The 13836-nt window shown below is 62.4% G+C and overlaps 1 protein-coding gene across 2 annotated transcripts; it reads left to right on the forward strand.

The window, feature by feature from the left end:
* The first annotated feature begins 1370 nt into the window (after positions 1-1370).
* VWCE (von Willebrand factor C and EGF domains) lies at positions 1371-13042 on the forward strand. Of its 2 annotated transcripts, XM_062637132.1 has the most exons (20): positions 1371-1495; positions 3401-3495; positions 4265-4354; positions 4508-4636; positions 4735-4851; positions 5366-5482; positions 5662-5790; positions 5880-6196; positions 6285-6381; positions 6459-6541; positions 7801-7888; positions 8028-8113; positions 9210-9327; positions 10340-10425; positions 10578-10674; positions 10987-11069; positions 11221-11311; positions 11417-11499; positions 11586-11661; positions 11791-13042. In XM_062637132.1, the coding sequence occupies exons 1-20, from the start codon at positions 1386-1388 to the stop codon at positions 12192-12194; spliced, it is 2496 nt and encodes an 831-aa protein (XP_062493116.1). In that variant the 5' UTR covers positions 1371-1385; the 3' UTR covers positions 12195-13042. The 2 variants fall into 2 exon arrangements, with proteins under 2 accessions (XP_062493116.1, XP_062493115.1); XM_062637131.1 differs by lacking the exon at positions 11586-11661 and having other exon boundaries at positions 1382-1495; positions 11791-12170.
* Positions 13043-13836: the final 794 nt, after the last annotated feature.

Raw genomic sequence — 13836 nt, forward strand, 5'->3', positions numbered from 1 at the left:
CCTATGGATCTGGGGGGGATTAGGATGCGATTTCAGCCTCGTCTGACTGCTCCTTACCTGTGTTCTTGTTCCTTGGGGCTCTGAGCTGAGCCTGGCTCTTGTGGAGCATCCCCTTCTCCATAGGGAAGAGGGGAACCAGCCCCTGCTCTGCTGCTCCTGCCCTCCTCTTCCTCAGAGAGGGACCCTTCATCAGGGACTGGATAGGACAAGGGGTGATGGTTTCAAACTGAACCAGGGGAAGGTCAGGGTGGAGATAGGGAAGAAGCTCTTCCCCTGTCTCTCTGCCCATTGATCCCACCCCATGCACGATCCCCATCCATAACCCCTCATGTTAAGATCCCCGTGTCCCATCCTGGGCAGGTTTTCCCTAAACTCTTCCCTCCAGCAGCAGGAGGTGGACAGCATCCTGCATCCTTCTTCCTTGGACATCCCTCCACCCTACAACTGGAGGACCACATCAGCTCCACATGGCTCCTATCCCCAACACTGGGGATGCTGGCAGCATCCCCCCCTTTACTGTGCCCCTGTGGTGGGTGCTTATCCCATGCACTGCCCCTGCTCCATCCCTATCCCAGCATTGGGATCATGTCCGTGACCACCCTAGGGGTCCTGCCCCCCCTCCAAACCCACCCTATTCCGCCACTGAACACCCTTTAACCCTCACTTCTAAGCATGCAGGGGGTGCCTGATGCTGGGTCCAACCTCGGACAGGGCTGTATATGGCAGGGGGGAAGGAAATCCTTATGGAATGGGGACCTGGAGCCTGCAGGGCTTGACCCTGGAGCAGCACCCGCCCTTTGCTCCCTCCTATCAATCATTTACCTGCCTCCGACCTTCGCTCCAGCCCCTGGCCTTTGGTTGGGATAAGGGGGGAGGAAGGAATTGCTTGGTTGGGGGTGACCCCATTGCACCCCAAAACCACCCCATATGGGTGCCCCCCCCCACAGCACCACTTTGGCCCCTTTGGCTGCTGCGTGCTCCTCTCTGGTGGGTCCCTGTGCAGGGCCGGGCAGGCGGCCCAGTGCCTCCAGGAGGAGGAGGAGGAGGAGGAGGAGGAGGAGCGGTAGGGAGAGGCCAGGCCGGAGCTTTGCCAGATGTGGGAAAGGGGGAGAGAAAAAGGGGGGGGGGGGCGGCTCCCATTCCCTGCATCCCCGAGCCCCCCAACGTTCCCTATGGCTGGGATGGGAACCGCTCGCTCCGTCCATAGGAGCCGGGCTCGGTGCGAGCATCCCCGTGCACCGCCTCCCGGGTGCCGATGGGTTCGCTCCCCGTTCTCGCCCTCCCTCCACCCCCCGCATTGTTCCCGGCGTGGAAGCCGGGAGGAGGAGCGGGGCCAAGGGGCCAGGCTGCCGGAGCGAGGCAGGAGCGAGCCGCAAGCCCCGGTCATGCTGCGGGCTCTGCTCCTCCACGCTGCCTGCGTCTCCCTGCTCGGCCCCCCCGGCCAGGGCACTGCGCACCCCGGTAGGAAGAACCCGCCCGGCTTTGCCGTCGAGAGGTACCCGGGGGGGGCTTCCCCCCTTCCTTCCTTCTTCCCTTCCTCCTTGCTCTGATCCCGGCTACACCTGGCTCCAGCCGAGCCAAACCGGCCCCGCTCCGTGCCGCCCATCCCCGCGCGTCCTGCCCGCTGCATCCGCGTCCTGCTCCCTTATCCCTTGCCTTCGGGTTGCCCTGGGGGCACGGCTCGCCCTCCATCCCACTTGTTTCGGGGGTCGCTTTTCTCCCTGCATCCATGTCCTGCTCCCTTATCCCTGCCTTCGGGTTGCCTTGGGGCACGGCTCGCCCTCCATCCCACTCGTTTCGGGGTCACTCTTCCTTTTGTATCCGCATCCTGTTCCCTTATCCCTGCGTTCAGGTTACTTTGGGGCACGGCTCTCCCTCCATCCCACTTGTTTCTGGGGTCAATCTCCTCCTGCATCCATGTCCTGCTCCATTATCCCTGTGTTCTGGTTACTCAGGGCCACAGCTCTCCCTCCATCCCACTTGTTTCAGGGGTCGCTCTTCTCCCTGCATCCATGTCCTGCTCCCTTATCCCTAAGTTTGGGTTGCTTTGGGGCATGGCTCTCCCTCCATCCCACTCGTTTCTGGGGTCACTCTTCCCTCTGCATCTGCATCCTGCTCCCTTATCCCTGCTTTCAGGTTACTTTGGGGCACGGCTCTCCCTCCATCCCACTTGTTTCAGGGGTCACTCTTCCCCCTGCATCCTCATCCTGCTCCCTTATCCCTGCTTTCAGGTTACTTTGGGGCACAGCTCTCCCTCCATCCCACTTGTTTCAGGGGTCACTCTTCCCCCTGCATCCATGTCCTGCTCCCTTATCCCTGCTTTCAGGTTGCTTTGGGGCACGGCTCTCCCTCCATCCCACTTGTTTCGGGGGTCACTCTTCCCCCTGCATCCATGTCCTGCTCCCTTATCCCTGCTTTCAGGTCACTTTGGGGCATGGCTCTCCCTCCATCCCACTTGTTTCTGGGGTCAATTTCCCCTGCATCCATGTCCTGCTCCCTTATCCCTGCTTTCAGGTTACTTAGGGGCACGGCTCTCCCTCCATCCCACTTATTTCTGGGGTCACCCTTCCCCATGCATCCTCATCCTGCTCCTTATCCCTGCTTTCAGGTTACTTTGCGGGCACAGCTCTCCCTCCATCCCACTCGTTTTGGGGGTCACTCTCCCTGCTGCATCCTCATCCTGCTCCTTTATCCCTGTGTTCAGGTTGCTTTGGGGCACAGCTCTCCCTCCATCCCACTCGTTTCGGGGGTCACTCTTCCCCCTGCATCCTCATCCTGCTCCCTTATCCCTGTGTTCAGGTTGCTTTGGGGCACGGCTCTCCCTCCATCCCACTCGTTTCGGGGGTCACTCTTCCCCCTGCATCCTCATCCTGCTCCCTTATCCCTGTGTTCAGGTTGCTTTGGGGCACGGCTCTCCCTCCATCCCACTTGTTTCAGGGGTCACTCTTCTCCCTACATGCATGTCCTGCTCCTTTATCCCTGTGTTCAGGTTGCTTTGCGGCATGGCTCTCCCTCCATCCCACTCGTTTTGGGGGTCACTCTTCCCCTTGCATCCATGTCCTGCTCCCTTACCCCTGCTTTCAGGTCACTTTGGGGCACAGCTCTCCCTCCATCCCACTCGTTTCGGGGTTCACTCTTCCCCCTGCATCCTCATCCTGCTCCTTTATCCCTGTGTTCAGGTTGCTTTGGGCCACAGCTCTCCCTCCATCCCACTCGTTTCAGGGGTCACTCTTCCCCCTGCATCCATGCGCTGCCCGGCACAGCGTGGCCGCGGGCATCCCCTTATCCCACATCCCCATGGCCGAGGGTTCCCCACTGGCTCAAGGAGCAAGGCCAGGACCTTTGCTCTGCCCCAGGGGGTTGGGATGGGCCCGGCCTCATCCCCGCATCCCTCGCTCAGGCGCCGCCTGGGGCCCCACGTCTGCTTCTCCGCCTTCGGCAGCGGATGTTGTCCCGGGTGGATGCTGTCCCCGGGCAGCGGGCAGTGCACCCTGCGTGAGTCATGGGGGTCCCTGCCTGAGGAACGGGGGATATGGGGGTCCCTGCCTGAGGAATGGGTGGATATGGGGATCCCTGCCTGAGGAATGGGGGATATGGGGGTCCCTATGTGAGTAATGGGTGGATATGGGGGTCCCTGCCTGAGGAATGGGATCATAGGGGGGATATGGGGGTCCCTGCCTGAGGAATGGGGGATATATGGGTCCCTATGTGAGTAATGGGGAGATATGGGGATCCCTGTATGAGGGATGGGATCATAGGGGGGATATGGGTGTCCCTGCCTGAGGAATGGGATCATAGGGGGGATATGGGTGTCCCTGCCTGAGGAATGGGCTCATAGGGGGGATATGGGGGTCCCTGCCTGAGGAATGGGGGATATGGGCATCCCTATGTGAGTAATGGGGGGATATGGGGGTCCCTGTGTGAGGAATGGGATCATAGGGGGGATATGGGTGTCCCTGTATGAGGAATGGGGGATATGGGGGTCCCTGTATGAGGGATGGGATCATAGGGGGGATATGGGGGTCCCTGTGTAAGGAATGGGATCATAGGGGGGATATGGGTGTCCCTGTGTGAGGAATGGGATCATAGGGGGGATATGGGTGTCCCTGTATGAGGAATGGGATCATAGGGGGGATATGGGTGTCCCTGCCTGAGGAATGGGCTCATAGGGGGGATGTGGAGGTCCCTGTGTGAGGAATGGGCTCACGGGACCGTCTCTGGGGTCCCTGCCCTCCTCATGGCCGCCTGTCCCCTCTGCCCGCAGCCCTTTGCCCCTTTGGCTGCGGCCGTGGGCTCTGCATCGCCCCCAACCTGTGCTCCTGCCCCGATGGAGAGCAGGGCATCACCTGCCCAGGTACCGCTCCCAGACCTCGTCCCCTTCATCCCCATCCCCGGCAGGGGCAGGGGCAGGGATGCTCCCCCCCTCATCCCCATGGGCTCCAATGGGCAGGGGGACGGGTTCCGGGCTGGCCCCGGCTCCCCGTGGACCCCAATGTCCGTGTCCCAGAGCCCCCGGGGACGTGCGGGGAGTACGGCTGCGACCTGGCCTGTAACCAGGGCGGCTGCCAGGAGGTGGCCCGCGTCTGCCCCCTCGGCTTCGCCATGGTGGAGACCTCCAACGGGATCCGCTGCACCGGTGAGAGGCGCTCGGGGTGTGGGGGGCGGGATGCGGGGTGCAGGGGGTTTGGGGGGGGGGTTCCCCGCAATCTCCAGCGCTCCCTTCCCACCCCGCAGACATCGACGAGTGCCTGAGCGCGGCTTGCGAGGGGCGCTGCGTGAACACCGAGGGCGGCTTCGTCTGCGAGTGCGGGCCCGGGATGCAGCTCGCTGCCGACCGCCACCGCTGCCGGGGTGCCTTGGGGGGCTGGGGGGAAAGGGGGGGGTGTGGGGAGCAGGGGGGGTGTGGGTCCTGCCCCTCTGCTCCGTGAGATCCCGCCTGGGTGCTGCATCCGGCCCCGGTGTGCTCAGCATCGGGACGTGAGGATGCTGCGGGGCTGGAGCAGCTCCTGCGTGGAGCCAGGCTGGGAACACTGGGGCTGTGTGGGGAGCTCCGAGCAGCTTCCAGCGCCTGAAGGGGATGGAAGGATGCTGGGGATGGGAGTGATGGGACAAGGGGTGATGGGGTCAGAGTGGAACAGGGGGGATCCAGCTTGGATGTAAGGGAGGAATCCTTCACTATGAGGGTGCTGAGGCGCTGGCACAGGGTGCCCAGAGAAGCTGTGGCTGCCCCATCCCTGGCAGTGCTCAAGGACACAGGGGTTTGGAGCACCCTGCTCTGATGGAAGGGGTTGGGGTTGGAGCTGGAGGAGCTTTCAGCCCCCTTCATCCCGACCCCTTCCATCACTCCACGATCCTCTCCCTGCAGACACAGACGAGTGCTTGGCCACCCCGTGCCAGCACCGCTGCAAGAACAGCATCGGCAGCTACCGCTGCTCCTGCCGGCCCGGCTACCACCTCCATGGGAACAGGCACTCCTGCGTGGGTGAGCGCCGCTTCCCTCCCCACGCCACCAATCCCAATGGGATGGAGGCGACCACTGACCCCATTGATGGGCTGTTACCGCCTTATCCTCATCCTTCCACGGGCTCGAGGCTCCCGGGCCCATCCCTGGGATGGCAGCGACATTCCCGGGATGGCCCCGCCGCATCCCCTTGTTCCCAGATGTCAACGAGTGCCGGAGGCCCGGGGAGGGCCGGGCGTGCCAGCATTCCTGCCACAACACCCCGGGCAGCTTCCAATGCTCCTGCCGGCCCGGGTACCGCCTCAGCGGGGACAGGGTGTCCTGTGAAGGTATCCATCCCCTCTGCGCTGGCGCTGGGAAGCGGAGCGGGATGCTCCCGTTCCCTGCCCCAAGTGATGCCTGCTCCCTCTGTTCCCAGGTTACCCCAAATCCATCCTGGCTCCATCGCCCATCCTGCAGTCCCTGCAGCATCCTCCCACCCTGGTCCTGCTCCCTCCTCCCGGCTCCGGAGCATCCCTATTGGTGCCCAGGGGCTCCCCTTCATCCCAGCTCCCCGCTGCGGCTCCCGGGACCCAATTCCCTCCCTCCTCTCCGGCGTTCCCGGCCACGGAGCCATCCCAACACGGAGCTCCTGGATCCTCCACCCCATCAGCCCCTCGCTGCTGGGACCGGGGCATCCCTCGGGATCCCGGTGCCCGCTGGATGGAGCCGGGATGCCGGAGCTGCTCCTGCCTAGTGAGCACCGTGTCCCCTCCCCATTGTGTCACCACCCCCATGCCACCATGGCCCTGCTGAGCCCCCCCCCATCCCCGTGCCCATGCAGGGGGGACAAGTGCTCTGTGAGGCCGTGACCTGCCCCACGGTGTCCTGCTCCCATCCATTGCCTGCTCCGAGCGGGAGCTGCTGCCCCACTTGTGCAGGTGAGCCCCAACCCCCCCCCCCCCATCCCAGCCCCATTGCATGGGGCAGCCCCCCCCCGACCCCTCTGCTCCCGCAGGCTGCCTGCACGAAGGGGTGGCCCGGGCTGAGGGCGACGTCTTCTCCTTGTCCGATGGGAATTGCACCGTCTGTGTCTGCCTGGTGAGCACCCGGCATCCCCCTTGTCCCTGTGTCCCTGCATCCCGTCCCCTCTGTGTCCATGTCTCCTGCATCCCATCCTCCTTGTGTCTATGATCCCTGCATCCCATCCCCTCTGTGTCCATGTCTCCTGCATCCCATCCTCCTTGTGTCCATGATCCCTGCATCCCATCCTCCTTGTGCCCATGTCACCTGCATCCCATCCTCCTTGTGTCCATGATCCCTGCATCCCATCCCCTCTGTGTCCATGTCTCCTGCATCCCATCCTCCTTGTGTCCATGATCCCTGCATCCCATCCTCCTTGTGTCCATGATCCCTGCATCCCATCCTCCTTGTGCCCATGTCCCCTACATCCCATCCTCCTTGTCCCTGTGTCCCTGCATCCCGTCCCCTCTGTGTCCATGTCTCCTGCATCCCATCCTCCTTGTGTCCATGATCCCTGCATCCCATCCTCCTTGTGCCCATGTCCCCTACATCCCATCCTCCTTGTCCCCATGATCTCTGCATCCCATCCTCCTTGTCCCCATGATCCCTGCATCCCATTCCCTCTGTCCCCATGATCCCTGCATCCCATCCTCCTTGTGCCCATGATCTCTGCATCCCATTCCCTCTGTGTCCATGTCCCCTGCATCCCATCCTCCTTGAGCCCATGTGTCTCCTACATCCCATCCTCCTTGGCCCCATGTCCCCTGCCTCCCATCCTCCTTGTCCCCATGATCCCTGAATCCCATCCTCCTTGTCCCCATGTCCCCTGCATCCCATCCTCTTTGTCCCCATGTCACCCGCATCCCATCCTCCTTGTCCCCAAGGACAGGGAGCATCCCATCCTCATCATCCCTGTGTGTCTCCTGTATCCCATCCTCCTTGTTCCCATATCCCCTGCATCCCATCCTCCTTGTCCCCCTGATCCCTGCATCCCATCCTCCTTGTCCCCATGATCCCTGCATCCCATCCTCCTTGTCCCCAAGGACAGGGAGCATCCCATCCTCATCATCCCTGTGTGTCTCCTGTATCCCATCCTCCTTGTTCCCATATCCCCTGCATCCCATCCTCCTTGTCCCCCCTGATCCCTGCATCCCATCCTCCTTGTCCCCATGTCACCTGCATCCCATCCTCCTTGTCCCCAAGGACAGGGAGCATCCCCCTGCATCCCCATTCGGGCTCATGGCTTGGGATGCGCTATTGCAGATGCTGCCCTGCCACGGTTCCTCCATGCCTGAGGAATGTGGGACCTTGTGGCAGCTCCGTGTTCCCCTCCACAGGCTGGGAACATCTCCTGCATCTCCCCCGAGTGCCCCCCCGGCTCCTGCCCCAGCTCCTCCTCATCCGACTGCTGCTCCTGCCAGCCCGGTGGGTGCGAGACCCCCATCCTGTGGGGTGTGTGGGGCAGGGGGACCCCAGGCCCTGCTGGGATGGGGATGGGGCTCCGGAGGAGCTGTGCTTTGCTCCATGATCCCATTCCTGGGCCTGCTGCCTCCCTCCTCCCCAGCCAAGTGCAGCTTTCGAGGTCGGACGTACGCGCACGGTGCCCGCTTCAGCCTGGATGGGGATGAGTGCACGACCTGCGTCTGCAGGGTAGGTCCTGTGGTCCCAAGGGATGCTCCAGGGCTTCCCTGGGTTATCCCGATGGATGGGAGCCAGGGATGCTGCAGGGCTTCCCTGGGTTATCCCGATGGATGGGAACCAGGGATGCTCCAGGGCTTCCCTGGGTTATCCTGATGGATGGGAACCAGGGATGCTCCTGAGCTTCCTTGTATTATCCTGATGGATGGGAACCAGGGATGCTCCAGGGCTCCCCTGGGTTATCCTGATGGATGGGAACCAGGGATGCTCCTGGGCTTCCCTGGGTTATCCTGATGGATGGGAACCAGGGATGCTCCAGGGCTTCCCTGTATTATCCTGATGGATGGGAACCAGGGATGCTCCAGGGCTCCCCTGTATTATCCTGATGGATGGGAACCAGGGATGCTGCAGGACCCCCCTGTATTATCCTGATGGATGGGAACCAGGGATGCTGCAGGACCCCCCTGTATTATCCTAATGGAGATGAACCAGGGATGCTGCAGGGCTCCCCTGTATTATCCTAATGGAGATGAACCAGGGATGCTGCAGGGCTCCCCTGTATTATCCTAATGGATATGAACCAGGGATGCTGCAGGGCTCCCCTGTATTATCCTAATGGATATGAACCAGGGATGCTCCAGGGCTCCCCTGTATTATCCTGATGGATATGAACCAGGGATGCTCCAGGGCTCCCCTGTATTATCCTGCTGGATGGGAACCAGGGATGCTCCAGGGCTCCCCTGTATTATCCTGCTGGATATGAACCAGGGATGCTCCAGGGCTCCCCTGTATTATCCTGCTGGATATGAACCAGGGATGCTGCAGGGCTCCCCTGTATTATCCTGCTGGATATGAACCAGGGATGCTCCAGGGCTCCCCTGTATTATCCTGATGGATATGAACCAGGGATGCTGCAGGGCTCCCCTGGGTTATCCTGATGGATGGGAACCAGGGATGCTCCAGGGCTTCCCTGTATTATCCTGATGGATGGGAACCAGGGATGCTCCAGGGCTCCCCTGCACCATCCAGGGGTCCTTGCCTGGCTCTGGAGCAGGACAGGGGGCACAGGGGGGTCCATGCCCGGGGGTCACCGGTCCCTTGCCCCCAGGCTGGCGAGGTCGAGTGCTCCTTTGCCCCCTGCCCTGCCCTGGATTGTCCCCAGCACCAGCAGCAGCTGAGCCCCGGGCAGTGCTGCTTCAGCTGCAGGGAACCCCCGGCCCCCACCGGTGAGAGCAGGGGTGGGATGGGGTGGGTGGGATCTGATGGGTGGGGTGGGGTGGGATGGGGGGGAGGTGGGATGGGGATGGGGTGGGGTGGGGTGGGATGGGATGGGGTGGGATGGGGGAGGAATGGGGTAGGATGGGATGGGGTGGGATGGGATAGGTGGGATGGGGGAGGATGGAATGGGGTGGGATAGAGGAGGAGGATGGTAGGGGAGGATGGAATGGGGTGGGATGGGATAGGTGGGATGGGGGAGGATGGAATGGGGTGGGATAGAGGAGGATGGAATGGGGTGGGATGGGATAGGTGGGATGGGGGAGGATGGAATGGGGTGGGATAGGGGAGGATGGAATGGGGTGGGATGGGATAGGTGGGATGGGGGAGGATGGAATGCGGTAGGATGGAATGGGGTGGGATGGGATAGGTGGGATGGGGGAGGATGGAATGCGGTAGGATGGGATGGGGTGGGATGGGGTGGGAGGGGAGGATGGAATGCGGAGGGATGGGATTGGTGGGATGGGGGAGGATGGAATGGGGTGAGATGAGGTAGGATGGGAGGAGATGGGGTGGGACGGGATGGGATGGGATGGGATGGAAAGCAATGGGATGGGGTAGGATGGGGTGGAAGGGGATGGGGTGGGGTGGGATGGCTGGGGATGGGTGGGGTGGGATGGTGTGGGATGGAAGGGGATGGGTGTGGGTGGGAAAGGATGGGTGGGATGGGAGGGTGTGGGATGGGACATGATGGGGTGGGATGGGATGGGGTGGGGTGAGACAGGTGGAGATGCTTGGGGATAAGGAAAATGGGCTTGGGGCAATAGTGAGGATGGGATGTAGGGGATACGGGGACCAGAAGGACGGGATCTAGGGAACATGTGGACATGGAGGGCAGGGGAGCTGGATGTGGGCGCACAGGGATCGGGAGGCTGCAGTCCCTGCGGGGCGATGGGTACCACACACACACACGTCCATCCCTGGGGGGTACCCACGTCCCCTCCATGCCACCCCCATCCCAAGGCTGCTTCCTGGATGACAACGGCGTGGAGCTCCCCGTCGGACAGATCTGGTCTCCGGGCGATCCCTGTGAGTTATGCATCTGCCAGGTGAATGAGAACCTGCTCTGCTCCACTCCTCCCCTGGGAACGCCGGGCTCCTCCTGGCCATGATCCCTGGCACTCCCCATGGATGGGGGGGGGTGTTGATCCCCATGGATTTGGGCAGCCTGAGGTCTCGGTCAAGTGCTTCTCCCCTGCAGGCTGATGGCTCCGTGAGCTGCAAGAGGACAGACTGCGTGGAGACGTGTCCCTATCCCATCCGCATCCCTGGGCAGTGCTGCCCCGACTGCTCCGCAGGTGAGGATGCTGCTGGGGGTAGCTGCTGTATCCATAGGGATACAGGGGGGTGGAAGCAGGGCCTGGAGCACAGGAGTGATGGGGAAGGGCTGAGGGACCTTGGGGGGGGTCAGTGTGGAGAAGAGAAGGTTCAGGGGGGACCTGATCGCTCCCCACAGCTGCCTGACAGGAGGATGGAGCCAGGGTGCGATGGGTTATGGTGGCCTTGGGGTTGGACTCGATGCTCTTAAAGCCCTTTCCCAACCCCATTGACACTCTGGGGGTCCCAAACCCATCTCTGCTCCCCCCATAAATCCCCCCCTCTCCCTCCAGGCTGCACCTACATGGGGAGGATCTTCTACAACAACGAGACCTTCCCCTCCGTGCTGGACCCGTGCCTCAGCTGCATCTGCCTGGTGAGGGCTGTGCCGGGTACCACGAGATGCTCTTGGCTCTTCAGCCCAGGTTTCTTCCTCCTTTGCAGGAAAAAGCCTTAGGGAATTCCCCCTTTTCCACACCCCCCCCCATCCCATTCCCATTGTGGGCTCTAATTCCCATCTCTCACAGTTGGGATCAGTGGCCTGCTCCCCCATGGACTGTGCCATCTTCTGCACGTACCCCTTCCACCCTGAGGGCGAGTGCTGCCCCGTCTGTACCGGTAGGGACCAAAGGGGACAACCGGGGGGGGGGTCCTGGCCCCACCTTGAGTGTGTGTGTGTGGTTCCCCTCCCCATCGCTGCCTCCCCCCCCCCCTGCCCCATAGACTGCAACTACCAAGGTCGGAAGGTGGGGAATGGCCAAACCTTCACCCCCGAGGGCCAGCCCTGCACCCGCTGTACCTGCCAGGTGAATGGGGGGGCATGGATGGGGTGGGGGGGACGATGGAGGTGCCGGGTGGGGGGGCTGACCCCCAACCTTCCCCTCGGTACCAGCTCGGGGAGGTGAGCTGCGAGCAGAGGCTGTGCCCCCGGTCCTGCGCGGAGCTCGCTGCGCCCTGCCAGGCTCAAGGTGATGCTCGGGGTGATGGGGTTCACATGGGGACCCCCCCCCCCTCTGGAGCACCCTGGGGTGCACCCATGCAGCCCATGGGGGTCCCCAAGGGGGAGGTGGGTGCTAACGCAAAGCATCTCTCCATAGCCACAGACGTCCGGCTCCCGCTGCAGAGCAGTGACCTGGCCCCATCCCCATCTCCATCCTCATCTTCCTCATCCTCATCCCCATCCCCAAGCCATGAGGACACCCCCATTGCAACCCCAACGCCCCCCCAACCATCCCGCCCCCCCCGGCCTCGCCTGGCCCAGCTCCTGCTCCCCAACACAGCCCCCCCTGGCCCCTCTTTGGGGGGTGCAGGGGCTGGGGAACCCCCCGAGGCCACGCTGAGCCCCTCGGGGCACCCATCTCTGCCCCCCAATGCCCCCTCTGAGGCCGGAGCACCCCCGGCTCCCACAGGCAGCCCCAGAGCTCAGGGACCCCCCAGGGACACGGAGCCCTCTGCTGTGACCCCGGCCAGAGGGGAGAGCCCCAGGGCCAGGGCCCCATAGGGACCAAGTGGCACTTGGTAAGGATGGAGAGGAGGAGGAGGAAGAGGAAGAGGAGGAGAAGGGGTCTGCAGGACCAGCAGGTCTGGCCCACCAGGCCCCTGGGGTGATGGGTGGCTGGGGAGGGGGTGCCAAGTAGATGGGGTGGGCAATAGCATCCCGGATCCCATGGGTGCATCCCAGGCCCCATAGATGAATCCTAGCTCTATGGGTGCATCCTGGCTCCAGTGGGTGCATCCCATCTGCCATGGGTGAATCCCAGCTCCCATGGGTGCATCCCGGCTCCCTAAGTGCATCCCAGCTCTATGAGTGCATCCCAGCTCCAAGGGTGTACCCCAGCTCTCACGGGTACATCCTGGCTCCCATGGGTAGATCCCATGTCCCATGGGTGCATCCCAGCTCCCATAGGTGCATCCCCCCTCCCATGGGTGCATCCCCCCTCCCATGGGTGCATCCCACCTCCCATGGGTGCATCCCACCTCCCATGGGTGCATCCCACCTCCCATGGGTGCATCCCCCCTCCCATGGGTGCATCCCACCTCCCATGGGTGCATGGGCACTGCTTCTCTCTCAGGCAGAGGCTGCGTGGTCCTCATCCCCCCTGGGGTGCTGGGGTCCCCCAGGAGCACCCCCTCCATCTCCCTGGAGCATCCTTAAGGACCCCCAGCCCCAAAGGCTGGATCCTCCCAGCAGGATGGCGCAGGGAAGCCCTGGAGCATCCCTGAGGACCCCCAGCCCCAAACCAGCCCCCCAAGTGCCCCATGGACCCCTGGGGTGCTGCTGCCCCAGCTCCTGGCCTGGGGACAGGGGACCTGCCCTCCCTGCCACCAATAAAGTCACCCTGATATTTATGCCCTCTCCCCTTACTCCTGCTTGTACCTACTATAGGGCTGCTCTAGGTGTCCTTGGAGGGGGATTTGGGGTGTGCAACCCCCCCTCCACCCCCCCTGGATGGTGCTGTTCATCTCCCCCCCAAGTTGGGTTTGGGGACAGGAGGGATGTGCCTTGTCCAGTGGGGAGTTCATTGTGTCCAGACAGGACCTTTGGAGGTTGATCCTAAGGGAATGGTGCTGAGGAAGGGGTTTGGGGAGCCCTGGCCATGTTTGCATGGTCAAGAGCATCATCAGAGCACCCAGACAGGACCTTTGGAGGTTGATCCTAAGGGAATGGTGCTGAGGAAGGGGTTTGGGAGTCTTTGGCCATGTTTGCATGGTCAAGAGCATCATCAGAGCACCCAGACAGGACCTTTGGAGGTTGATCCTAAGGGAATGGTGCTGAGGAAGGGGTTTGGGAGTCTTTGGCCATGTTTGCATGGTCAAGAGCATCATCAGAGCACCCAGACAGGACCTTTGCAGGTTGACCCTAAGGGAATGGTGCTGAGGAAGGGGTTTGGGAGCCCTGGCCATGTTTGCATGGTCAAGAGCATCATCAGAGCATCCAGACAGGACCTTTGGAGGTTGATCCTAAGGGAAGGGTGCTGAGGAAGGGGTTTGGGAGTCTTTGGCCATGTTTGCATGGTCAAGAGCATCATCAGAGCACCCAGACAGGACCTTTGGAGGTTGATCCTAAGGGAATGGTGCTGAGGAAGGGGTCTGGGGAGCCCTGGCCATGTTTGCATGGTCAAGAGCATCATCACAGCATCCAG

The sequence above is a fragment of the Pezoporus occidentalis genome, unplaced genomic scaffold (genome assembly GCF_034315485.1).
Source record: "Pezoporus occidentalis ecotype Australia unplaced genomic scaffold, CSIRO_AGI_Poc_V1 ctg502, whole genome shotgun sequence".
NCBI lineage: Eukaryota > Metazoa > Chordata > Aves > Psittaciformes > Psittacidae > Pezoporus > Pezoporus occidentalis.